The following is a 26233-nucleotide window of genomic DNA, read 5'->3' as shown; positions in this document are numbered from 1 at the left end:
TGGCAGTGACAAGAGAGGGAGGATGCCTGGAGATTTACTGACAGAAAGAATGGAGAGGATGATCTCTCGGCAAAAGAGAGGTCCTCATTCTACTCCCGGCATGGGAGGCTTTTTTTTTGGCGAGCGCCTTCCGATCATACCATATTTTCAGGAGCAGATTAGCTGGTCACTCAGGAGCAGAACTCGCACACACGCCTTGTTTACACCTCAGTAGCACAGTGTTTCTGTAATGACTGTTCAGTAGAAAGCACACTGGAGTCACTGCGAGCGCGGCTGCTCTCCTATCTCCTCATGCAGCATTTTCAGGGTGAGACTAACTGTATATTGCCGAGTCACAGGGACCACGGTTTGGATTAAGGGAACATGATTTGTTTTGAATTGAAAGAAGTCTCCTCTGACCTGAAATGTGTTTTACCGAATGAATTGCAAATTCAAATTCTAATTAGGTATCGGCGACACAAATGCTGTTCGGTTTTTGTATTTTTCATTTGAAAGCCGGATAGATGGGAGGAAGGGGGGGGGGGGGGGGTTGCAAGTTAACTAGTGCTGGGGCTGCTGTCTTGTCAAAGTTTCTCCCGTCTCTGTGGGGTGCACATCAATCACAGAGGTCCCCCGACTGACAGTCATTCTGCGGGCTAATCGTGTCGTCATCTCCCCCGCGATTGCACAGATTGCACAATAAGATCCTCGGACACAATGGAGCCGCAGATCTAGCCCCCCCCCCCCCCCCCACACACACACTCTGTTCCCCTCTCCTTTTCCTTCTCTTACGTCTTTCTGGAGATGAAGAGTGGAGTGCTCCACAGCGGGTAGCTTTCTTCTCCTCCGGGGGGAACTGAGAAAGCAGGCAAGGGGCCCCTGTGATGTTGCTTTCCCTTCAGGGTGGGGAGGAGATGTCTTGTAGCAGAGCTAAAGACGATCATTTGAGAGCCTGCGAAACAAGGTTCCCCTCTGGAAGCTGCGTTTTGTGGCGGGAGTCAAGGTCCCGACTAATGAGTTGGGGTTAGGCGATGTTCCTCAGTGACGAAAAATTAGAGCGAGGAAGATGATGACATGATTTTTTCTTGGTTTAGAGATCGTATTGCACGTCAGTTACATGTTTCTGTCAATGCAGAGGTCAGAGGTCAGGCTGAGCAGAACTTTCCAATCAAAGACACCTCAGCTCAGTGGATGTTTGCTCCAGAGTTTGAACAAGAATCTCCAGCCAGACATGAGCTTCCCTGTCTTTCCAACGCCCTCTTGCACCAAGACCATGTAAAAAGGGTTCTTATATCTAATTGGCACGATGAAAGAAACCATTTATCCACGAATTAAACATATAAGAAATATATCAACATTTGTTCCTCATACGTTCTGATTTATTAAAGTAAGAAGGCGTACCTCCCGGAGAAACTATTTGCTCCAGAAACTCTAAAAAAAACAAAACAACATCCCGTCTGATAATCTGCCACAATTACGCGGCACAGTGTGATGAAAGAATATCAATGATCTACTTGTGTCATCGGAAAAGAGTGCAGCTTCAAACATGAAACCTATTGAAGCCTGCGAGGGTTTCAAGTCGACGAATGATCAAAGACGCGAAAAGCTTATCAACGCTGTTCCTTAAAAAAACGAAACAGTGTCATATAGCTCCAGATATACCACCACCACAGTATCGGTGTGTTTGGCCCGGGAACATAATGGCTATTGTGCTTTCTGGAAACATTTGCCTTTTGACATAGTTGAAGCTGCAAAAACCCACACAAAGTGGAGAGGGGGCATGAGCTCTTTATCCCGATGAAAGGCGAAAGAGGTGACCTTTCTGGCATCAGCTGGGCTTTGGGAACACAATGCATGGCAGCAACTCGTTCTGGCCTTTTCCCCTTCAGCTCTGGGCTATATGCTTACAAGCCAAAGACTCAAGTCCAAACATCTATCAATTTATACAAAAGAATGAAACGCACACATGCCCCCGAACCCCTGCTTTTATATCACAAACACACACACACTCACACACACAGAGACACACACAAGCACACAGAGCAGTTCTGTCTGTACATCTGCAAACAAACCGGTCCCGTCTGGCATCACAGTACAACTGCAGGCTATGGAAGCGAAAAGAGACAACAGATCAGTGTAGATTACATCAACACAAAAGCTTGACTCAGTCCACAGTATCAACACCACTTCCCTTTAACGTGAATTGAACAACAATTACATCATGGCCTGCACCACTTTAGAGGAGGCGCCCGTCCAAACTCACTGGAACTAGGGGACTGGATATCAAAAAAAGAAAAAAGAAAAAGTAACTTAGTATTTTTCTACCCGAGCGAGACATGACATGGAAATCATGACTTGGTTGAAGTGCTAGTTTTACAGAGCGCCAGCCAAACTGACCCACACAACTGTACACTTTAAAGGCTTTGTTGTCGGGGGGCCGCACACCTAAAGGGCCTTTGTGTTATGTTTCAAAAGGCTGCATCAGAAGGTCGTGGCGTAACACGGGTCACGCAAACACAGAATAGCACTTGTGTGGTGTTCATTTTTTGGCACGGGTTCGGGTGGGTGGGTGGGGGGGCGTCAATTCTATAGGTAAACTCTGGCAGACAGGAGATAAGTTGCCCCGTGGGCCGTCAGACAAAGGGAACAGTGGTCGGCATCTGAAAAGGTAAAAAAGACTGGTAGCTCCTGACGTGTCAGAGGCCTCATCATCAGTGGGAGAGTATAAAAGGACCAGTAATAGCGTCTAGGTCCATGGTGCGCACACATCCACAGCAACCATGGGAAAGGTATGAGCTCACATGCAATATGGAAACAGCTTTGACGAGGAGGTGGAGAGAAAAATGCTTTGGGAACGTGTGTTGAATATTGTAACAGGGAGAGAGGATTCAGCGAAAGGAGGAGAGAGGCAGAAGAAGTGTGAGCTAGAAAGCTAGTTGGGACTAACCTCAGCACCTAAAGGTGTTTAGAAGGAAAGTGACTCTGGACAGCAACAATTTAAATCTAAAATGGCTTCCACATCCGACAGATGTATTGTATTTATGTGACAGAAAATGTTTTGGGCTCCTTTAATTTGAAGATTTGACAGCGTGCTCAGTTTGGACGATTTGTTGTTGTTTAAATAAATGGAAGCAATTGTATAAAAGCTGAAGAGGCTTAAACAAATGAGGAACCCATGGAAAAGTAACTGAGCTTGTACCAGGGAGAGCAGTGTCCCCTACAGTCCGTTCACATGTATTGCAACCAGGCAACCTGACTTGAGTGATGCATGCCTCTCTCTCTCTCTCTCTCTCTCTCTTTCTCCTTTTTTCCCAAGATAATCTTTTACGAAGGCCGCAACTTCCAGGGTCGCCACTGGGAGTGCAGCAGCGACTGCATGGACACCTTCAGGCACTTCAACTGCTGCAACTCCATCCGTGTGAGCGGGGGTCACTGGGTGGCCTATGAGAAGTCTAACTACAATGGCTACCAGTACATCCTGGGCCCCGGCGAGTACCCCGACTACCACTGCTGGATGGGCTTCAACAACTGCGTCCGCTCCTGCCAGATGTTCCCCCCCGTAAGTCAATCAAACAGACAGATAGGACCGGCTGCCCCCCCCTCCCCACCTCCCTCCCTCCCCCACCACTCACCTTGTGCGCATCAGATGCCGCTTTAGAAATGGATGTCAATCACAGGCCTTTTGATGTCATATGCAGGTACCCAGGCAGGTCATGGCATGAAAGTCTATGTTGCAAGGCCCACAAGGAGATCGAGTCAGCCTTTAAAAAGAATATGATGCACCCCCCCATAAGACTCGGTGCCTTCACCTTAATTCTGTTAGTCACATTGAGTGTTCCTGGCAGTTTAGTGAGGGGGGGAATCTCATTTTGTCATGCTGGAAGAGAGCTGTTGCTCCTCGGCATCTGCAGTTACTTAGAAACCAAGTAGGCAAATGAATCCAAAGTGGAAGGATCAGCCGAGGACACTCTTCTTCCAAAGCGCTCTCTAGAACCCGAACGGCATAATGATCATATTCCTGCTTTCTCTCCCCTCCAGTACAGAGGATCCTACAGGATGAGGATCTACAACAGGCCTGACCTGATGGGACACACGATGGAGTTCATGGACGACTGCCCCAACCTGTCCGAGCGCTTCCGCTTCCGTGACATCTACTCCTGCAACATCCTGGAGGGATACTGGATTTTCTACGAGCACCCCAACTACAGGGGGCGCCAGTATTTCCTGCGCCCCGGAGAGTACCGGGCCTGTGGCGACTGGGGCTGCCACAACCCCATGGTGGGCTCACTCAGGAGAATGAGGACTCTCATGTAACCTAATGCGCAACTCATATGAACATTAAAGACTTGATTTTAAAACAAAAAAAAAATGCGTCCTGTGAAGTCATTTGAACATATCCTTGCAAATATGCACATGAGTCTAAAGCAGAATAATTGGTCCTGGGAGTCGATTTGCTTCTGACTTGGTGTTGATGTTAAAACTTTCAAACATGAACTCTACATCACATCAAACACCTTCAGTAACAAACCTTTTCTCTTTGCCACCATGCCTCTCCTCACACTTTCTGGCATTCACAGAAATGTTTTTATTATCATTATCTTTGTGTGATCATTTCTTTTATTATTTTATTTAAATGCTCGAAATAAGTCAAAATGAAATAATGAATGAAAAAAAATAAAGGCAGATGTTGCGACTGTTATTGTAGCCCCAGTGAGAATGTGCAGCTGTACAGTATTTTCCATAGACAGACGGAGAGCTTTAACAGAGACAAAGCGACGGCTGTAGCTCACCTATAGTTCTCTGCTGTGTGTGGAGCTCAGTGTGCTGACACGACAGAGCTTTGTCTCGTGTTTTGCAAAGCCCCGATCCAAGCCGGGTCTATAAAGAGGACTGGTACTGCCCGGTAACTGGCCTGGTCTGAACTTAACACAGTGACAATGGGCAAGGTAAGTGTGCTATTTGAAATGTATGTGTAGTAACAGGAACTCTAGTATTTGATGCTGTGTACTAATCAATACTAAACAGATAAATGCTGCAAAGATACAGTAAAAAGACTTTGTCAATAAAATGCTAAATGAGTGATAACTCATCCATCTGTGGTTAGATATGTACTGGAGCATATTTTCAGGACATACAGGGAGGAATTGGATAAAACAATTGAATAGATGAAATTTAACAACTTTAACCGACAAATAAAAAACACTCGTTCGCCTCTGTCTTCTGTTGAGGATGGTAAAAAGTGCAGTTATTATTATACTTAGAGTTTTTAGTTACTGAAATACACCAGATGCAATAATATTATTCAAAATTTCACAAAAACATGTGCTAATACATTGCAGATATACTTATAATTGCGGATGAGAGTCTACACAGATGGAGGGGAGTCAACTTGTAATATAAAGGTGTACTGTATATGTATTGCTGTGGTAATCACATCTCACTGTCCGTCACGTGCAGGTTATCTTCTACGAAGACAGGAACTTCCAGGGCCGTCACCACGAGTGCAGCAGCGACTGCCCCGAGATGCAGAACTACTTCAGCCGCTGCAACTCGATAAAAGTTGAGAGTGGCTGCTGGGTGGCCTACGAGAAGCCCAACTACGGCGGCTACCAGTACATGCTGCACAAGGGCGAGTACCCCGACTACCAGCGCTGGGCGGGCTTCAATGACTGCATCCGCTCCTGCCGTATGGTGCCACCTGTGAGTCTCAACTGATGCAACCAATGTTCCGACTCGAGGTTCCTCTGTGGAAGTGCCAGTTTGGGATGGTTTAGTTCTCAAGCCTAGTCCCACTGTTCCCACCTGTCAGTGCCAATACCTGTGGCTATTTTAAATCCTCTCTTTGTGGCTTGACCCTTAGCAGCAGTGCAAAAAGTAGAGCGGGTCATTGGATCAGTAGGAAGAGGAAAAGTTTATCCATCACTTTTTGTCAAATAGCCACGTTGTTCTTCTTGACTGTGAGAATATATAAGGTGAACGTGCATGTCTGTGTAATGGCGGTATCGTGGCGTTCTCTCACTTCTTCTTCTCCTCCAGTACAACGGGAACTACCGGATGAAGATCTTCGAGCGCTCCGACTTTGGCGGCCAGAACATGGAGCTCATGGACGACTGCCCCGACCTGCACGAGCGCTTCCACACCCGGGACATCTCCTCGGTCAACGTCATGGAGGGCTACTGGATGCTGCACGAGCACAGCAACTACAGGGGGCGCCAGTACTTCCTGCGACCCGGCGAGTACAGGAGGCACAGCGAGTGGGGGAGCAACAGCCCAACCATCGGCTCTATGAGACGCGTCACCGAGATCAACTGATCCGGTTACCTTTCGCCCTCACTGTCGAGCCCCCCCCACCCCCCTCTCGTTCCCCAGCAGTGTTTCAGTGTGGTCACAGCACTGTGGTGTCCAAACCTGACGTTTTTAATTCTCCTGTGGGGGGGCTTCTGGTGTGTCTGATGTTGGGTTCTGGTTTTTGTTGGGCGGCTCTGCATTCCTCCCCAACGCAAAGTGGTTTGCCTCGCAGGTCCCCAACCTCCTGTCCTACTGGAATCCCAATAAATGAAAACTTGATGAAAGTCAGCTAAAGTGAGCCTTTGTTCATTTCCTATTGACGACCACAGCTGTCTCTATCAAACGGTCAGGGGGGATGAGGGCTTGTCAGAAATCTGAGGGATCATTTTTCTTTTTAACGTGTTGATTTAACTTTAGTCTCATCAGGCCACAGAGTCAGATGTAGATGGAACCAACCGAGGTCCTAGCAAGACGAGTCTCCGCAGTTCGCCGTGATATTGTCATTCCACATACACAATGAAAAATTATCAAGGAAACAGAAGCTTTTTCTTTGAAGCTCGGTATTAAAGACCCGAAATAAAGGGGTGTATCTGAGGATGGGCATGTAGGAGTCTTTATGAGATCACATGGTACACAGTAAGCGCTTTGGGTCCATGAAAGATGCCCATATTAGATCCACATCACAGGGCCAGTGCCAACTCAAAGAGCCGGAGTCAAAGTGGCCTGGTATTAGCCCCGAGCATCAAGCTCTCTCAGAACAAAAAGCAAAACCCAGTCCACATCCCTGCTCATGCATTTTTCATCAGCCCAAGATACTCGACCCTTTCAGAAATAAATATCAATTATTGAAATTGTTAATTAGACACTGCGTAATTGGTGAAGATACACATGAATAAATAACTCTGACCATTAATTATTGATTCAAAAAAAATTGAAGCCCAGTGGGGAGTGCATTTGAAAATCTCTTAAGATCAAGAACAACAAGAAATATGAGTTTTGGCCTTGAGTAATGTCCAATTAAAGGACTGTCAGCTTTGCTGTACACGTCCAGTGATTTGCCCTCATCAGGCGTCTCATATCTTTGTGGACAACAATCCCCAGCAGCGGACGCACCATCAAGTGGTGCAGCAGGGGATGTGATCAGCTGGAGCCCGGGGGCGAGCACAGATGAAAGATGAGAACGAGATTTACAGGCCTCTGCCGTAACTGGAAGTTAATTTAAGGTCATGACGGGGCAGCGGTTTCAAATATTAAACAAATTCAGGAAGTAAACACTCTGGACCTGGATTGAACTGCAGAAAAACTAGTGTTTAAAGTTTTTATGTGAAGTGCTTCACATAGAAAAACCCGAAGACTCTGCAAACATCCTTGCTGAAATATTCAGTTCAGTCATGATGCATCATCTGCTGAGTTCTGCTATAATAACATCGTAATTTGCCCTCAACTCTCTTGTTGGCTCATAACTAGAGGAAAGAACTGGGCTTATCCAGAAAAAACAGCAATATAAAATACATTAATATACTTTCTATTGACATTGTGCCTCATCTTGAATCATATTTTCTTTCTCTAAAGCACAAATGTTCATGAGAGGAAATAGAACAATGAGCATGAGCACTTAAGGGGACAACAAAAACTGAAATTTGGATAATTTGATTTAAAGAAGTTAGCGATATGATTGTTTACATGTAAAATTAGCATTTTGAGGGATTTGAGTGAAGAATCTGTGCATTGGAAGCTCTCCACCTTTACAACATGTCGTGTCCTGGTCGTACTGAAACCTGGTATTAAACCTTCATGTAATAACTACAGTGCTAATGCTGTGGCACACAACTTTTAAGCATGCAATCTTTTTCAAAATTTTATAACATAATAACATTATTCATCAAAGACGCACCACTCTGTGTCCCTGGATCGTTCCGTCTCTACCTCAAGTCATTCAGATGATTTTTCTTTTCAAGCGCTTCACACATGAAAAGGACAAAATAGTGAGATCCGGGTTTTGTCTCCCTCTTCATCGCTGAACCCTTTGGACTTGGTGATGGGAGGCTGATTGAAGGGTAAGTAGTGCGTTTTGGAGAATGAATTCTTTAGATGATAGAAGAGAGAGAGCGAAACAAGAGAAAACCCAGAACACAGGCCTGTGATTCCATTATTAGCCTCAGTTCTCCTTCTCCCTCTTTTCATTTTCTGATGGCTGGATAATTAAACCTCTATAGTATTGTCTTCCATCTTCCTCGCCCCACTTCCAGCAATGTGAATTCCCCTATGGGCAACTTTAAAAAGGCCCTTTTCAGACATCTGTTTTTCAGATCAGTATGACTTTTTTCCCCATTAATTTGCGCTCTTTGTGAAAGTAGAAAGACTCCGGCACCAGGACAGAGACGAACAAGCGAGTAAAAACCCTCAACATTTCAACTGCAGGAAAAAAAAAGAAATCAAAGACAGAAAGAAATATATCCAAATATTCTTTTTCAACATTTTTTTTTATTTAATTCTACAGTGCTGCTATTAAACAACTCAAACCAGTCCTTAAGTGTGCATTGCGAGACATCAGATAGGAGCTCAGAGGCTGGAATGTGGAGGAGCTTAATTTAAAAGCGGCTGCGTTCTCCCCTCCAGCTTGAAGGAGGCAGCTTGTCAATTACCCGTTCCCGCTCTGAACGAGGCTTTGGGCGCCACAAGGTACAAACAGGAAAAACAGCGAAGCGTGGAAAGATGAGCACAACTCGTAACAATGATCAAATAAATACAATTGTAAATAAAAACTGATGCATTCAAGTTGAAGTGCATACTTCTGTAGCTTTACAACACCCGACTGATAAATCCTGCATACTTCTGTATCAAGTTTGATAATGTTCGTTTTAATCCTGTAGTTAAGTTTCATTACAAGGAAACTCTAATTCCATCCTGTAGTGGTGTATCATCATCATCTCAGCTGATTGAAATACCTGCATATTAAAAAGCAAACCGAACATTTATCCTGGAAATTAAGTTGTTGAAATGTTAAATTAAAGAAACTACAATACATCAGATTAACCTTCTGAGTAATGAGCCAATGCAATCAGCTACAATTAAAAATATTATGTACAATCATATTTAGAACTTGATTCTGATGAAATGAATATGTTTGATAGAGAAACACATCATTCCTCATAATACTGTGTTTTTAATGCCTGGGGAAAATCAGCAACTATCGCTGACTCCATCACAAAATTCTGTACCGATGTTAAAGCATCTCTTCTTACTCATGAACATATTAGGGATGAAATGAAATGTTTCTGTAGACGATTCGAGATGATCATTGTTGATAGTGGAGCCACAAACATGGATTTACGTCTGTGTAATAGGGAGAGCTGGCGTAGAAGGACAGACGCCGCTGCTACTGAATTACAGGAGATTCTGCAACTCCAGCATGCCGTCCTAAAGTTACACACTGAAGATTTTTTTTTTTTTACTAATGACAAAAGAAAACATCAAAATAAGGGTCTTCTTAAGGCCAACGGAGCAGATCTCTTAAGAGACTGAATCATGTCCTCGCTGAAATGTCCTGAGGTTGCATTATTAAAAAATATATATTAAAAAAGACCTTCAGTTTTCTTTGATATTGTGTCTTTACTTTGTCAGAAAGTGATCTTAGTTATTTCCCTTCCTGGTCACAATTTCTCAATTATTGCATTACTGTTTTGTGTTGACTTTCTCATAAAGTACGAAATGCTGAGGTAGAGGTCAGTCATTGAACAACAGTATCAAATGAAATAGGACAACTTTCTGCTTGTGCTGGTTTGTTGAGCATCTCTCTCCTGTGCTGTGAGCTGCAGGGGCTTAAAACAGTGGCATCAGCCAAAAACAACTGTGGTCTAGTTGCTGTCTCTCTGTCCGGCCAGAGGCTGCCCAACAGGCAGGTTTTCATGGAGGTATTTCATGGTGCCGTGCTCAGAGAAGTCCGCCGCTGTGTGCCCATCACCTCTCAGGACCCACTTGGTGGTGAGCAGCCCTTCCAGGCCCACAGGTCCTCGGGCATGAATACGCGCTGTGCTTATACCAACCTCTGCTCCTGGAGGCAAAGTCAGGGAAAGAAAGTATGTGAGAACAGTAAACAACATATGTGTGGAAAAAAGAAAGAAAGAATGTAATGGTCATGAAAGAGTGAACTGAGTAAGGAGGCGGTTTGAGTGAAGGAAACACGGGGAAAGAGGAAACACAAGACGGACGACAGGGTGATCCTACCACCACATACCCAGTCCAAAGCGGTAGCCATCAGCGAAGCGTGAGCTGGCGTTCCAGAAAACACAGGCGCTGTCGAGCTGATGCAGGAACTGCTCTGCTGTTTCCTCTGGAGGAGAAAAACAGCTCATTGGTGCAACCAGCTCATAAACCTGTAATCTATAATCTTACAACCTTTCAGGCACCAACATGAAGTATAGGACAATGACAACTATTAATTGGGGTTATTTGACGAGCCTGAGCTGAAATAATGAGTTAACGAACCGAATAATAATAATAAGTAATTACTGAATTGCAATTTAACCAATTAAATACCTCTGCTCGTATCATTTGTTAAACCCCAAGTGTGACAAACTTATTATCTTGAAGTTATTAAATAATTTTGTTATGATGGCATCAAACGTAATCGATCCATTAATCTGTGGTTTATCTACAATATCTATTGAATGTCTATGACTGATCTATGCCCATCTATCACCACTCTCCTCGAGGTTGGCAGACACAGAAACAATTCAATGGAGGTTATAAATTGTTGAGGTACCTCTTTTCGTCACTAGATGTCAGCAGTACTTCCTCCGCTGCAGGTGAGAATAATCCTCAGTGTAGAAACTTGCATTCAACACATTCTCCTGTATTTTTTAAATACTGTTCACCGTTGTTTTTTGTAATTACTCAACGAAATGTGTTAAATACTCTTTATAATTGTATCCTCCCCTTTAATGAGTGATTTTCACCTCGGTCTTTCTACACATCTTTAATATTTACGGGATCTTCTTTCTCGCATCAGTCCAGTTTGCAGGTTATGGTTTATTTGAGCTGCTCTTGTCAGAAATTGGCCCCATTTTAAAGACAGCAAATACACTCTGCTCTGCATAGAAAGCTTTCTATCACACTGAGTTAAAGAGAGGCAGAGTGATGGCTCAGATGAAAGACATATCTGTTCAGACATGACCCAGAGTAATAAGTCTTTTAAACTGTCCTTTAGCATCAGCTCTACATTTTAAATGGACTCTGTCCCCGACAATGGAGTCACACAGGGAGGCTGAGCACTCATCCTGTCAACACGTGTCACAGCTCATTAGTCAATGTGTTGGAAAGTGGGACGGACGAGTAAGGAGAACTATCAGAGACACAAATGCGAAGCAGCTTGGACAAGAATGATGCTGTTTAGGAAAATGAAGACTGCTCAAACTTCGTGCAAAGTAAAATATACAAAGAAACTATAGATACCAGCACTAAAACATTTGGAAACGTACCGTTTTCTGTGATGATGACGTCTGTGTGGGAGCTGCCATACTTGTGGATGTGATCCACAGCGTCTTGCATGGTGTCCACCACCTCCATACAACACTCCAGGTCACCGTACTCTGTCCGCAGCGACTTGGCCTCTGACGGGCTGAACGTGAGGTAGGAGGCAAATCGAGGGCCTGCATGAATCTTCACCTAGTAACAACAGCCAGATAAAAATATAAATAGATATAATTATAGTTTCATATCTTTGTCAGCTGAACAGTCAAATATAGTCTCTCTTGAGGAGTTTTTGTACTTGTAGTGTGTGTGTGTGTGTGTGTGTGTATTCGGTGCTTCACCCTTTCAGTGCGCAGCATGTCAATGATCTGGTCAAAGAGTGGGGTCCTCAGGATGTCTCTGTGAATCAGCAGAGTCTCCATGGCATTGCATGCAGCCGGGTAGTCGCACTTGGAGTCCCTGACTGTAATTAGAAAATTCCAGTCAATTGCTGATCAGGTTAGGAGTCGCGTTATTGTAATTAACACATCAGAAATGCATTTGCTGACCGATCTTGATGACTTTGTCAATGGAGGCTTCTGCGTCGACGTAGACGTGGCAGATCCCCTCGCTGTGACCCAGCACTGGGATCCCCTTGGCCGCTCGCTGTATGTCCTTCACAAGCTGGGACGAACCTCGAGGAATGATCAAGTCGATTATTTTGTCCAGTCGACAGAGATCTTCCACCTCCTCACGAGTGCTCACCTAGCAGCAAAAAGAGGTTTGTGAATCACAGCAGCTTGAAGAATCTGCTGAGAGATTTGAAGGAGACCATTTTTACCAGTTGCACGGCTTCTTTGACACCGTGCAAGGAAAGGGCCTCCTGGGTGAGCTCGTGGAGAACACGGTTGGTGTTGGCCGCCTCCTTGCCTCCCTTCAGAAGAAGGGCGTTACCACTGGCTATAGCCAAAGCTGACACCTGGATAAAAACAGGGGGTGAAAATATTCCTGTTATTTTAAGAAGGCTGTGTACAAACATATACAAACTTTTACATAATCATTCATTTGCCTGGGCCTGTTTGTGTTAGAGCAGCTCTACCTGGGGCAGGCAGTCCGGTCTGGCCTCAAAGATGACCAGAAGAACTCCAATGGGGACCGTGATCTGCTCCAGCTCCAGGTTGTGAGCCACCCTGGTCCGGCGCAGCACCTGACCCACGCTGTCCTGGGCTGCCACTGCTATCTGACGCAGACCGATGGCCAAGCTGTTGAGTTTGGCTGGTGACAGACTCAGACGCTTCTGCATCGCTGGTGGTAAATGGCCTGGAGAAGGAAGGAAAGCAGGGTTAAACTGTCAGTAGTGAACTGACTGAGGCCATCAACACGGAGGGAAAGTGACCTCTCTGATTCAGCGGCTACCTGCGTTAACGGCCAGGTCCATGTCCATCTTGTTGGCAGCCAGAATCTCGTCCTTCTTTTCAGTCAGCAGCTCTGCCAGATGACAGATGATCTCACTCCTCTGACAACACAGTCCAACAAATACAGACAGGATGAGCATGTGGCACAGATCTCCACAAGGAGGCAGTGTTTCTCTATATCAGATAAAGGTAGACTGAGGACAAAAAGTTAATTGCACAATAATACACTTTATTTAAAACAGTGTGTCACCTGGTCTGGGAGAAGAGATGCCAGGGTTCTTCCCGAGCTGCGAGCCATTTCTGTTTGCTGCTCCACAGTTGGTCCTGGTGAAGAGTCAGGAGACGAGACAGAGTTCAGTCAGAGATCAATACAAACATGAAGCTGGGTGAGAGAGTCCGCTCAGCCTGGGTAAACTCACCAGCCGGTTTGATCTCAGAGAAGAAGGTTCCTAGCTTTTTGCCCTCCACAATGTCAGTGATGACATGGCCTGTGACCTTAGGGTGGGTTCCATTTGCAATGACCACTGAGGTGCCGCCTTGCAGAGCCCACAGAGCAGCCTTGACCTGCAGACAAACACAAATTCAATTTGAAAGATTTATATTAAATCCTACATTTGCATTTTCTCTTTTAAAGGATGTTAAAATCTTTGTTTTCTCACTGGCAACATGAACACTAGCCTTTCACGGACTTCACGTGGTTCAGCAGGATAACAGCAGTTATACAGTTGATGATCAGAGGCACATAATGGTTCTAGATGACATTAAATAAAGACATTTCCTATATTTGATCTATTTTCCAAGCACTTCTACTGCTCTCAATTCATGTCTCAATCGAGTGTGTTGCAGAAAAAATTTGTTCATTAGCAGGATATGAGTGTTGCTGAAGTTTTGATTTCATCTACATAGCAGGTAAGTGAAGTTCTACTAAAGACGAAGAGATAAGAGGAAGTTATGTACTTAAAGTGAAATGCAAAGTAAAGTCCAGAAAAATCCATATTGCAAAAGGCAATTCCCTTTTTGCCCCTCCCACGTACTGAGGATAAAAATTTACTTTCACTCTGATTATGGATCGAAAACAAACCTTGGCCTCCATGCCTCCAATCCCCACTCTGGACTTTGTGCCATAAGTGATGGACTGCTGGTCTCCGGGGTAAAAGATGTCGATGAGCTTGGCGTCATCAGTTCCAGGGGGGCTGTCGTAGAGTCCTGACAAATCGACAACTCTTATGTAACTTGTTCATACACAATTACGTACACTTGGGTGAGTTCTTATTTAGGTTATCAAATAGAAATTAAAGACTTTCTCCTCCTATATGATCCCAATTTCTACTCTTTCAAGAAAATCCACTCAGAATGTATCCTGAGTGGATCCACAGCCATGACACGTGCACACCACCACCTTGTGCCTCATCATCAATTTCAAACATCGTGGCAGAAGGTCTGTGTTTGTCTCTTCTCCTATGACTCAGACGACCCTGAAAAAAGGTGTTTGTCTTCTTCTCAGGCAGATGGTGTTGTTGCCTAACAGCTGATCCAGACCGTTGCTGTGGTGACAGGCATACCTTCCACATCAGAGAGGGCGATGAGCAGGTCGGCCTTCATCTCCACAGCGAGCCTCGCCGCCAGGCTGTCGTTGTCCTTAATGCTGATCACCTGCAGAACCAGGAAACGGATGTAAAACCACTTGTGGAAGCTCCGGCAACTGCCAATTTACTAATCCGAGCTATTTTTTTTTATTTTTTATATTTGATTGGAAAGGTGATAAATCAAAACATATCTAAACATATGTAGTGTTAAACTTGTGCAACATTGATTTCTATAAATGTGCTGTACTCTGCCAGATGTTCAGGGAAAATGTTTAAACCCAAATTATAGCCATGAAATTAAAGTCTTCAAGTCTAGGCCAATAATTCTTAAGGTTAAAGTCAATTCCTAAAAAAACTAACCACATTATATTAATTCTAGTTTTCAGAATAGATATGTATTGCATTTAAGCTAGGCATTAGTTGAGTTTTAAGACAAATTTCCAATAAGCACTTACAAAATCGCTGGTGAGAATACTTTAAAAATGTGTAAATGATAGAGTGAGAGTGAAGCGTGATAATCTCCAGGAAAAAAAAGAGGTGTTAGTCCTTTCTGCAGGAAGAGAAGGAGACGTCCATCTACAGAAGTTAGTCCAGGTCCCCTCTGACAGAACCTCCTGACCAGTGACTCCATGCACGGCCATCGCTCCTCTCCCAGCATGCACATGCCGTATTGCTCAAGGGCGGAGCAAATAAGGTGAGGCAGGGTGGCAGAGGTCTTTCATCATGGATGGTGGAGAATACAGTAGCCAATGAACAGTGCATGTCTATACTGTATAAACACCTTCGCTGTGCTCCTGCTGCCACCGCTGCCTTCACCCCCAGCAGCGTCACACCCATTCTAATCTGTACCCACATTTACCCCCTGCAGGTCACTGTTGGGCTCCGGCGGAGGCACCACAGCATCGTTGGTGTTGATGATGGGCACGATGTTCATGCGCAGCAGCTCCTGCAGGGTGCTGTTCAGGTTCTGCCTCTTCTGGTCATCGTGGAAATCCAGATTTGTCACGAGAATCTGACAGAGGAGGAGATGAAGTTACTTGAATAAAATACAAACTCTTCTGTTGCACTTTAGAGTCATTATTCTATGAAGTTATATAAGTACCTGTGCGGTGCAGGTGCTGTATTGGGTGAACATGGCCTCGTAAAGGGCCATCAGGCCGCTCTGTCCCGCTGCAGCACAGGCCCGGGCCTCCAGCACTGGAAGAGACTGCAACATAAATCTAGTAAATGTCTGGTTGCATTGGTTCTTTCAGGAGTTTTCCAGTTTATCAGTCTCTTCTTTATGTGACTCAGTGTTGATCGATACTTTAACATCCCTCCAGCTGTTCCTACCATGTCTTTGAGCTGATTTTGTCCAGAGTGCAGCGCCTGCCGGACGCTCTGTGACAGCAGGATCTCATGTCTTAATCTCTGCTTTCCAAAGGCCACTGCTCCACTGGTGACAATCATCATCTCCCTGCCCTGGTTCTGCAGCATGGCCACCTGGACACCAGCAGACACTTTACTAAAAGACCCAAACCCTGTTTGAAATACAGTCAGTGTTGGTTCAAACCTGCTCCACAATGGAGGCCAGCCTCCCGAGAGCCAGCCCACACTCGTCCCCGCGGGTGACCACAGCGCTGCCGAGCTTCACGACGATCCTCTTAGCATGACGGAGTTCACCGCGGTGGGCGAAGGAGCTGCCATGGACCCTGCCCTGTGGAGCTGTGTGAAGAGATGAAATGTTGATGGAGAATTCACCTTTATCTCATTTATAGAAAGATATTTACTCTTTAAAAGAAACATACAGAGAGTCTTAGAGGAAATCTTGAGAATGTGTGCGTGGAAAAAGTCATCAGCAGATTAAATAAATGATGATGCCTTTAACTGTGATTTCAAGAAACTAAAAAAACCACGACGATTTTTTTTGTAAAACAAAACAAAACTGTTCAAACAAGTGTGTTTTGCATGGTTTTCATTTCACTGATTACACGAATGAGGCAAAGAACAAAGTGAAGCCCCCCCCCTACATCCACACGTAACCTGGGAAACAGATAATCGCAGCCTTCGAATTGCCACATCAGCAGGGCAAGCAGAAAGCCTGTGCTGACATTACACATCTCTGTGGAGCAATGAGGCGCATGAGAGTGAGAGAGAGAGAGAGAGAGAGAGAGAGAGAGAGAGAGAGAGAGAGAGAGAGAGAGAGAAAGAGAGAGAGAGACAAAAAGAGCAAGAGAGAGAGAGAGAGAGAGAGAGAAAGAGAGAGAGAGACAAAAAGAGCAAGAGAGAGAGAGAGAGAGAGAGAACTGTGGTTTCTTGTCCAGAAAACTTTGTGCAAACGTAAAAATCTCAAACATATGATGACACGTTTCAACAGCACTTCATCGTATGAACATCTGGAATTCACCACATCTGCCTCCACATATTTTGTTGATAAGTTGAATGTAGTGACATAGTCAGAAAATCATCATGAACCTATGTATGTTTTTGTTTACTTAAGAAAACAGGATGCTTTTCCTATTTATAATAAAGGGGGGGTTACGGAATAACTACTGTGCTGAAAATCATTTCTCAGAGCCTGAGGTGACCTCTTGAAATAGCTTATTTAGTTTCAGCAAAAGTTGCAAGCTCTCACATTAAAACACAAGCCAATATAATAATTAACTTACGTATCAATTAGCCTTTAAAGTGTGTAAATGAAAGAAGTTGACAAATATCCATCAAAGTTTGCTGAAGCCTGTAGGGTTGTTTTAAAAATGAATGTTTAGTCGATCAACACTCCAAGACCCTGAACATCTTCTGTTCACTATCGAGTAAGGAAAATAAATAAATCACGCAACTCAATAGTTTGCTTTTAACGTAATATGTTGTCAATTTCCTTATACGTTAATCAACATGTTTTAAGGAGCAGAATCCTCTCTTTTAACCCCCAGATGTGTAGTGTTCTGTGTTGTGTGTTAATCTGCCGGATGAGAGGATGGCTGTGAGCATGAGGACGGCCTGTGTGACAGCCTGGTGGTGATGGGGCAGCTCATCTTGCCTGGTGTCGGTGGCGTGGTGAGCAGGCGGCGGACGCGTCTCAGGGAATCCAGAGGGATCCTGGTAGAGAGGGAGAGCCTGTGCAGCAGCATGGTGGTGAAGTTACAGCCTGTAGCAGAGAGAGAGAGAGTGAAAAACACACACAGACACACACACATCCACACACACATACAGGATCCAGTGAGAGAACAGCATTAAACTGTGATGTTAAAGAGACAAACTACATTTAAACTTCGTTGTAAATAGTGAGAATCTAAGGATCCTGCAGTTTCCCTGGATGTTGTGTTTCTTCTTACTTTACCCGGTGGTGTGTTGGTGTGTCTCGCCCTGTGTGTCGCCTCCTGTTCGGCCTAGTTCATCCTCCCGAGCCCGTTATTTCATCATTCATCACACGTAGTTTACACAGAGGAGGACTCACCGTGACGCCTCCTCCTCCTCCTCCTCTGACTGACAGGAGATGATGATGAAACTATTGCCGCTGTTTGCGATGAGTGCGGACCGAGCGTTTCTCTCCCGTTACCCGGGCCTCCGTGACTGGGAGTCCCGCTACAAGGAGTCGAAGCACCGGGGGCTGGTTCCTCAACGCGGGAGAAAATAACGGTTCACGTGCGGTTGTTGTTTTTCTACGTGGAAAGTCTCGCGAAGTGGCAGGAAGTGACGTAGGGAAAAACCGGCGAAACACGGAAAAGGAGAGGAAGTGCCCTTCCAGCGCAGGCATTTTCAAAATAAAACTCGGCTGTTGAGAGGGAGAGAGACAACTCTAAATTTAATAATAACATTTTACTTCAATTGTCCTGATTGATGCCCTGATGGTCAGTTTATTATTTAACTGATGATACTGGTGGTTGAAGTGGATGACTATGGCTAAGTGTTGTCATTTAGTTTATAAATGTATAGTTTGTGTTATTTATTGTGTGTAGTCGCCAAATTCAAAAACTGAAACATTCTGGGTTTGATCTCTGTAATCTGTACCTGCTCTCCTGCTGTTACAAAATACCCCCCCAGCACCACAGATAACTAAATTGGCTCCTGTTGCTCAGGCTTAATGTGAATTATGCCATTATATCTGTCCTGTTCTTGTTTTCAGTCGTGCACCTTTATCCTTTATCTGTTCTTTTCTGTGCCTCTTCTTCCTCCTCCTCTTCCTCCTCCCTGTTCTTGTATCTGTCCATCTGACTCAGGGGAAGAAACTGAACCTCATGCTGCCCCCGGTCTCCACTAATCCACTATACTATACTATACTATACTATACTATACTATACTATACTATACTATACTATACTATGAGTGCATCTGTTTGCTCATAAATAAATATATTACATGCTTATGTTCTTGAATATATGCTGTTTTATTTCGTATTGGTTTTGTATTTTTCAGCTCTTACAATTTCCCCCAAAACGATTTCAGCAGCATCACATGGCAGAATTCCACATAGTTAAAACCTTGTCTCTCTCGGACACTGTATTGTTTCGGATGTCATAAGCAGGTGCCAGGGTCGAACGAGGTGTTAAGAGACTCCTACGAGGGGAATACACCTGATTACTTCATGGCTACGTTCCATGTTTGTTCAGCTGCCGTTTGGTAAAAGCTGGTAATGGACTGCAAACACTGGAAATTCTATCAGGGGATGTTTTTTGTCAGCTGGCCACAGTGGTGACACGTTTCGAGAACTGACAAGTTATTATATTGCAACGATAAATTTGGACTCACAATCCTATAGCATAAAAATAACCCGGATATTAAAGATCTACATAAAAGTAATGAGACGCATCAGGTCATAAATCAAGTTAATCAATTTCCACCAGGATCGGATTAAAGTCAACAATTCACCATCAAAATTGTGCTTTGTTTTTAGCACAAGAAAGGAATAAGTGATGTATAAGAATTGTCATTCTGCTTCATTTTCACCTGCATTACTGTTTTAATTTATAATGTGCATTTTTTACTTTTAATTTATTTAATTTGGTTCCTTTTAACTTATTTTGAACTTTATTTTATGTTTGGAAATATTATGTTTTCATAATAATCCTCCAAACGCATGTATGCAGACAGAAACAGATCATATAAATACATTAACATGCACAAATTAAATGTAAAAATGTCTGTCTCTTTTTGCATATAGTTGTCTTTCTCTATTGTGTTTACAGTCATTTCCTAAAATGGTGACTCAGCAAAGAAAAACAGCAGACAGAGACTGACGCAAGCTTTTTGTCTTGGACCTGTTTGTGTCTTTAAAGCGTGGTTCCCTGAGGCAGAAGTGGTCAATGGTTGGAGCGTAAAAGGCCCGTTGGAGTGATGGTGGAGATACGCAGGATCTCTGAGTGGTGAGTGGAAGATCTGAAAGCCTTGTGAGGAGTCCATTATAAGGTGGAGTGTTGGAGGAAGCCCCCTGATCTGATGGTATCAGTGCCCGGGGGAGAGTGAACAGAACAAATGCTATCAGGCAGCAACACAGGCCGAAAAACATGATCTCTATCTCTGCCCAGGAGACTGAGAGCAGCCCAAAGCACACACGTAATGAGAGATGAACCCACACAGATATATAAGGTGGCTGAGGGGGCCAGTCATACACCTGGAGACTGACCACCAAGCTGAGGACTGTGAGCAACACAGTGAGGATGGAAAAAAATGGAAAAGACAGCGGAGTACTGGCCATGGCCGCCTGTTACCAGGGGTTTGATCCTGCAGCGTATCTGCAGTATAACTACACTCCACCGAGGGCTGACTTCGGGAGGACAGACAGCATCGTGCCGTGGAAACTGGCCTGTCTCCACCGAGCTTTCACTGAAGGTAAGGAGACGGACCAAAGGAACTTACTGGTACATTTACTTATATTGTCTTTAAAGAGTTATTTAATGTGAATTTAATGCCACACCAATACAAGGACTTTAATGGGAGGTATTGTTGCTCATCTTTGTAGCCAAAAACTTCTTCACAGCTGTTGTCTTGTTTGCTCTTTTTCTGAAATGTTACGGTTCAGGAAAATTCACTACCTTGTGTGTATCCAATGATGATTCAAGTTTTCCAGATCTAAAATGTTTGTGTCTTGTCAAAATTCTTCTTCTTTCTAATTGACCCTTATTTATTTAAGTCTGTTCAGGATAAACCCCTCGAGATGTTCATCTCGTTCATTACATATCACAATAATTTTTTTTCTGTCAAAACTATTTAGCAGAACTTGACATTTTGGAATTAAACTTTGTTTCTCATAATTTCCTTTTCTCCTGCACCTCTTCTCAGGTGATGTGAGTGGTGAGCTACTGGTGGACATCGGTTCCGGTCCGACCCTGTACCAGGTGCTGAGCGGCTGTGAGGTTTTCAAAAAGGTGCTGCTCACAGACTTTCTGGAGGTCAACAGGCAGGAGCTGAGGCGCTGGCTGCAGGACGAGGGCGGCTGCAACATGGACTGGACGCCGTACCTCCAGCACGTGTGCAAGCTAGAGGGACGAAGGTACAACATGATCCCTGCTGAGAATTCTTCAGGTTCGTTAAAGTGTTTCCAGATCTCACATTTCACTCTTCATTGTCTTAATCAGGGCCTCAGAATGGACAGAGAAAGCTGCCAAGCTGCGTCAGGTCATCACGGACGTCCTCCCAGTTGATGTGCACCGCCCTCTGCCTATGGCCTCTGGAGCCCTTCCTTCAGCAGGGGCTGATTGTCTGGTCTCCTGCTTCTGCCTGGAGAGCGTCAGCCCCGACCTGGCAACTTTCACCAAGGCCTTGGGCCACATCGGGAGACTCTTGCGGCCCGGTGGCCACCTCCTGCTCATCGGGGCCCTCGGAGAGAGTTACTATTTCGGGGGCCCTGGAGTGAAGATCCCTGTGGTCCCACTGAATGAGGAACAGGTCTGTGCTAGTTTGAAGGAGAGCGGCTTCACCCTGATCCGTCTGGAGGTTTACACACTGCCTCAGGACATGAGGGTCGGGGTGGATGATGTGACTGGGGTGTTTTTTGTAAAGGCAAAAAAAGACTAAAGGATGAAGTGGGAGTGCAGGCAAAGGAAAGAGTGATACATGTGAAAGTAGCCATGCAGATATTATTAAATAAAATAAAAATAAGAATGAGAACAGTTACAGCATCGAGAAAGTCATGCTCCAGTTTTGTCCTCATTATTATATCATAGTTTATAATTCAGCATGTTCACACACAGTATATTTTAAAATTCGGAATATATCTTTGTGCTTCAGAGTGTCGTGTTGTGTTCTGTAATATATCATAATGTGAATAAAGACGAAATGTTAACACAATGCCTTTGTCATCATGTTTTTCTTTCTGCACATTTTGTTTATAGAATTCTTTGCAATATAAAAATAGATGGGGTAGCAACCTTATGAAGGACAACACATTTAGTGGGAACTACATAACATATTTGCATTACATTTTGTGGAGGGGCGGGACATGACCTAAAGAAGACGCTACTAAATGTTGATGCCATCAGAGTAGAGACATGTTTAGGGGACTGTGTGCAATTTGGTGCAGAGTAAAATAATAATGTGGATCTAGAGAATTTGAATGTGGTCTCATGAGAGTAGTTGTGAACCAACAGAGTCGTTCTAGTTTAGAATGTACTTTGAATATCAATATAAGAAAATAACTATGTAGTTACAGGTATTGAACACTGGGTGTCAGTATTTGGTCATCTTGAGTTGCTCTGAAAATATCTCTTGACCCCCAAACTGGAACAATATTATTATTCACGATACACATTCTGTTGATATCTTTTATTTTTCTCAACAAGGCAAAACAGGTTGTTCTTGGTTTATTTTTGGTTGACGTGGTTGATCTTTAAGAAAATTAAATATGTCGGGATTGAATTCCTCAGACATACAATAAAACAAATTCCCGCAGCCCATTAAAACTGTTTTATCAGCAACAAACAAAAAACATTTTTTATATACAGGGTCGTGAATGAACCTTTTAATCCTCAGCATGAACATATTGTGTTGAAAAGATGAGTCTTCCTCCTGCCCACAGTAAGGTACCAACTCACAGAGATTCATGATACGAAACCAGAATAACTGTGCTGCATTATCATGATTAGTTGAATATTTAACATCTACATAAAAGTAAGGAGACGCATCAAGTCATAAATCAAGTTAATCAATTTCCACCAGGATCGGATTAAAGTCAACAATTCACCATAAAAATTGTATTTGTTTTTATCACAAGAAAGGAATAAGTTATGTATGAGAATTTTCATTCTGCTTTATTTTCACCTGCATTACTGTTTTAATTTTATAAAACAATTTTAACTTATTTTAAGCTTTATTTTATATTTGGAAATATTATATTTTCATAATATTACGCACATAATGACAGATGAACCCATACACAGTGGTGTATAAAGTACTTGAAAGCCATACTTGAGTAAAAGTACAGATATCTTACCTGAAAGTGACTCAGGTGAAAGTAAAAGTCACCCGTCAGAAAATGACTTGAGTAAAAGTCTTAAAGTAGCTCCTATTAAATGTACTTCAGTATCAAAAGTATCTGGTGTTGAAATGTACTTAAGGATCAAAAGTAAAAGTACAAGCACCAAAATTAAAAATGCAAAGTGCTTTTTATAGTAGTCCTATACAAACACAAAACAACCCAACATTTTTCTCTTCAGGATTTATTTCAACTGACTGAAAAATTATAACAACGATATACATATAATGTATAATTTTACAAATTTGGAACCCCAGATGCTGAGGTTCAAATAGTATTGGACTAGTACTTCTGCACCTCTAGGGACAACAAATAATCAACACAACAGAATAAACAAGTGCCTCTTGTGTCTACCTAAGAAAGGTCTACTTAAGAAAGGTAAATATCACTGAAAAGGGACCTTTCATCAGTAGCAGGAATGATACACAATGCCTCCTATGATAACTCAGCAAAGGGCAACAAGTTCTAGGCACACAAATCTAAAAAGAGGACTCGCAGAAAGGTCTCCCGTGAGTACCTGTGGCAGGCCCAGCTTAAACTCCTTAAGTATATTTGGTTACGCCTCAAATGTGTTTGTCTTGTCGCGGAGATCCTTGTCGTGCTCTGTGATATAAAGCGTAAGAATATATTTATAACAATACCCTATTTGAATTATTATTTAATTTTTTGCATTGGTTGCTTTGCAAATCGTTATTCTTAAATGTGGATGTTATTGGATTCGCACTGCATTTGCCTGCGTTCATATACAATTATTTTTGCTATAAAATTAATAATATGTATGATTCAGGTCCTGTGTGTGGATCATATGGTTGTGATTAAAGCTGTGGGTGAGCTGCACAAATTTTTCAGTTCTCAAATTGGGCCGCGGCATTCTTAAGTTTGGGAATGGCTGATCTAGAGGAAAACTTTTAACAAAGTTTCTGAAGGTGAACCTGCGGAGGGATCGTTACTGCTGTCGACAAATACAGCCCGACCAACATCCGGACTTTTGGGTCTCGTGCTGCCCCCCCCCCCCATTGCAAACACGCCGCGTGTAAAATGTACTTAAGTACAGTAACGAAGTATTTCCCTCTTCGCTCCTTCCCACCGCCCACACAGATATATAAGGTGGCTGAGGGGGCCAGTCATACACCTGGAGACTGACCACCAAACCTGAGGACCAGTAAGGATGGAAGAAAACGGAAAAGACAGCGGAGTAGTGGCCATGGCCGCCTGCTACCAGGGGTTCGATCCTGCAGCGTATCTGCAATATAACTACACTCCACCGAGGGCTGACTTCGAGAGGACGGACAGCATCGTGCCGTGGAAACTGGCCTGTCTCCACCGTGCTTTCACTGAAGGTAACCAAAGCATTTGAGTGGTACAATTACCTATATTGTTTTCAAATAGGTATTTTGAAGATACTTGTGAATTTAATGTCACACCAATACTAGGGATTTAATGGAAGGTATTCTTACCTGTCTTTGGAGCCAAAAACATTGTTTCTACACAGCTGTTCTTTTGTGGAGGAAAATGCATGATGAGGCGTAACTGGTGTGTATCCAGATATTTCTGGATATGAAATATTTGTCTCTTGTCAAAATTCGTCTTCTTTCCAATTCACCTTTCTTTATTTTAGTCAGTTTAGGATAAACCTGTCCAAATGTTCATCTTGTTTACCTCATATCACAGCTAAAAAAAAAAAGAAATACAGTTATCAAAATGGCAATGTAAAGACAGGAACCAGTCTTTGTCAAAATACTTTAGAAAAACTTCGGTAAGAACGTTTTGGTATCAAAGTCTTTGATTCTCATAATTTCCTTTTCTCCTGCACCTCTCCCCAGGTGATGTGAGTGGTGAGCTGCTGGTGGACATCGGTTCCGGTCCGACCCTGTACCAGGTGCTGAGCGGCTGTGAGGTTTTCAAAAAGGTGCTGCTCACAGACTTTCTGGAGGTCAACAGGCAGGAGCTGAGGCGCTGGCTGCAGGACGAGGGCGGCTGCAACATGGACTGGACGCCGTACCTCCAGCACGTGTGCAAGCTGGAGGGACGAAGGTACAACCTGATCCCTGCTGAGACTTCTTCAGGTTCGTTAAAGTGTTTCCAGATCTCACATTTCACTCTTCATTGTCTCTATCAGACCCTCAGAATGGACGGAGAAAGCTGCCAAGCTACGTCAGGTCATCACGGACGTCCTCCCAGTTGATATTCACCTTCCTCAGCCTATGGCCTCTGGTGCTCTTCCTTCAGCAGGGGCTGATTGTCTGGTCTCCTGCTTCTGCCTGGAGGCCGCCAGCCCCGACCTGGCAGCTTTCACCAAGGCCTTGGGCAACATCAAGAGGCTCTTGCGGCCCGGTGGCCACCTCCTGCTAATCGGGGCCCTTGGAGAGAGTTACTATTTCGGGGGCCCTGGAGTGAAGATCCCTGTGGTCCCACTGAATGAGGAACAGGTCTGTGCTAGTTTGAAGGAGACCGGCTTCACCCTGATCCGTCTGGAGGTTTACACACTGCCTCAGGACATGAGGGTCGGGGTGGATGATGTGACTGGGGTGTTTTTTGTAAAGGCAAAAAAAGAGTAAATGATGAAGTGGGAGTGCAGGCAAAGGAAAGAGTGATACATGTGAAAGTAGCCATGCAGATATTAATGAATACAAAATAAAAAGAAGAATACAGCATAAAGAAATTCATGCTCCAGTTTTGTCCTCATTATTATATGATAGTTTATAATTTAGCATCTTTACACAGCAGTTCACACACAGTATATTTTAACAAGCTGAATATTTCTTTGTGCTTCAGAGGTTGATGAATGTCCTGTTGTGTTCTGTTATATATCATAATGTGAATAAAGACGAACTGTTAACACAATGCCTTTGTCATCATGTTTTCTCTCTGAACATTGTGTTGATAGAATTCTTTCCAATATTAAAATAGATGGATTAGCTAAACATGTTTAATGGAAGAGCACGGAAATATTAAAAGGATATTAAAAGTGAAAGTTAAAAAGTAAATAATGTCTATTCGGATGACGTTCCCTATTGAAAATAAAATATTATTCTCTCAATCTCAAAGTATGTTTCATAAAAAAC

The 26233-nt window shown here is 43.6% G+C and overlaps 5 protein-coding genes across 7 annotated transcripts; 4 read left to right on the top strand and 1 right to left on the bottom strand.

Annotated features, from left to right (window-relative positions):
* Positions 1-1776: 1776 nt before the first annotated feature.
* On the top strand, positions 1777-4293 carry crygmxl2 (crystallin, gamma MX, like 2). The gene is made up of 4 exons (XM_053414352.1): positions 1777-1792; positions 2755-2768; positions 3296-3538; positions 4018-4293. Exons 1-4 carry the CDS (start codon positions 1777-1779, stop codon positions 4291-4293), a joined length of 549 nt encoding a protein of 182 aa, XP_053270327.1.
* A 623-nt stretch (positions 4294-4916) lies between these two features.
* On the top strand, positions 4917-6291 carry crygmx (crystallin, gamma MX). The gene is made up of 3 exons (XM_053413951.1): positions 4917-4925; positions 5437-5679; positions 6016-6291. Exons 1-3 carry the CDS (start codon positions 4917-4919, stop codon positions 6289-6291), a joined length of 528 nt encoding a protein of 175 aa, XP_053269926.1.
* Positions 6292-8731: 2440 nt separating this feature from the next.
* On the bottom strand, positions 8732-16382 carry aldh18a1 (aldehyde dehydrogenase 18 family, member A1). Of its 3 annotated transcripts, none has more exons than XM_053413752.1 (16): positions 16272-16382; positions 16052-16201; positions 15822-15926; positions 15573-15731; positions 14696-14786; positions 14215-14339; positions 13553-13697; positions 13384-13457; positions 13135-13234; positions 12818-13038; positions 12560-12697; positions 12288-12483; positions 12081-12202; positions 11748-11934; positions 10505-10600; positions 8732-10321 (listed from the first exon to the last, which is right to left on the bottom strand). In XM_053413752.1, exons 2-16 carry the CDS (start codon positions 16193-16195, stop codon positions 10125-10127), a joined length of 2100 nt encoding a protein of 699 aa, XP_053269727.1. In that variant the 5' UTR covers positions 16196-16201; positions 16272-16382; the 3' UTR covers positions 8732-10124. The 3 variants fall into 3 exon arrangements, with proteins under 3 accessions (XP_053269727.1, XP_053269728.1, XP_053269726.1); XM_053413753.1 differs by having other exon boundaries at positions 15579-15731; XM_053413751.1 differs by having other exon boundaries at positions 13384-13460; positions 13556-13697; positions 16272-16360.
* A 3973-nt stretch (positions 16383-20355) lies between these two features.
* LOC128427406 (phenylethanolamine N-methyltransferase-like) lies at positions 20356-21712 on the top strand. The gene is made up of 3 exons (XM_053414513.1): positions 20356-20527; positions 20978-21188; positions 21274-21712. Exons 1-3 carry the CDS (start codon positions 20356-20358, stop codon positions 21710-21712), a joined length of 822 nt encoding a protein of 273 aa, XP_053270488.1.
* Positions 21713-24272: 2560 nt separating this feature from the next.
* On the top strand, positions 24273-25726 carry LOC128426754 (phenylethanolamine N-methyltransferase). The gene is made up of 3 exons (XM_053413789.1): positions 24273-24508; positions 24992-25202; positions 25288-25726. The coding sequence occupies exons 1-3, from the start codon at positions 24337-24339 to the stop codon at positions 25724-25726; spliced, it is 822 nt and encodes a 273-aa protein (XP_053269764.1). The 5' UTR covers positions 24273-24336.
* Positions 25727-26233: the final 507 nt, after the last annotated feature.

This window comes from Pleuronectes platessa, chromosome 21, assembly GCF_947347685.1.
Source record: "Pleuronectes platessa chromosome 21, fPlePla1.1, whole genome shotgun sequence".
NCBI lineage: Eukaryota > Metazoa > Chordata > Actinopteri > Pleuronectiformes > Pleuronectidae > Pleuronectes > Pleuronectes platessa.
This window is presented reverse-complemented; position numbering and strand designations above follow the sequence as displayed.

Excerpts from the sequence above, each read along its gene's own strand:
- crygmx (XM_053413951.1), top strand. Across the intron at positions 5,680-6,015 it reads CCTGCCGTATGGTGCCACCT|TACAACGGGAACTACCGGAT; the intron begins GTGAGTCTCAAC and ends CTTCTCCTCCAG.
- aldh18a1 (XM_053413752.1), bottom strand. The coding sequence starts at position 16,195 with ATGCTGCAGAACCAGGGCAGGGAGATGATGATTGTCACCAGTGGAGCA. Across the intron at positions 15,732-15,821 it reads ACAGCACCTGCACCGCACAG|ATTCTCGTGACAAATCTGGA; the intron begins GTACTTATATAA and ends CTCCTCTGTCAG. Across the intron at positions 12,203-12,287 it reads TGACAAAGTCATCAAGATCG|TCAGGGACTCCAAGTGCGAC; the intron begins GTCAGCAAATGC and ends TTCTAATTACAG.
- LOC128427406 (XM_053414513.1), top strand. The coding sequence starts at position 20,356 with ATGGAAAAAAATGGAAAAGACAGCGGAGTACTGGCCATGGCCGCCTGT. Across the intron at positions 20,528-20,977 it reads CCACCGAGCTTTCACTGAAG|GTGATGTGAGTGGTGAGCTA; the intron begins GTAAGGAGACGG and ends ACCTCTTCTCAG. Across the intron at positions 21,189-21,273 it reads TGCAAGCTAGAGGGACGAAG|GGCCTCAGAATGGACAGAGA; the intron begins GTACAACATGAT and ends TGTCTTAATCAG.
- crygmxl2 (XM_053414352.1), top strand. Across the intron at positions 3,539-4,017 it reads CCTGCCAGATGTTCCCCCCC|TACAGAGGATCCTACAGGAT; the intron begins GTAAGTCAATCA and ends TCTCCCCTCCAG.
- LOC128426754 (XM_053413789.1), top strand. The coding sequence starts at position 24,337 with ATGGAAGAAAACGGAAAAGACAGCGGAGTAGTGGCCATGGCCGCCTGC. Across the intron at positions 24,509-24,991 it reads CCACCGTGCTTTCACTGAAG|GTGATGTGAGTGGTGAGCTG; the intron begins GTAACCAAAGCA and ends ACCTCTCCCCAG. Across the intron at positions 25,203-25,287 it reads TGCAAGCTGGAGGGACGAAG|ACCCTCAGAATGGACGGAGA; the intron begins GTACAACCTGAT and ends TGTCTCTATCAG.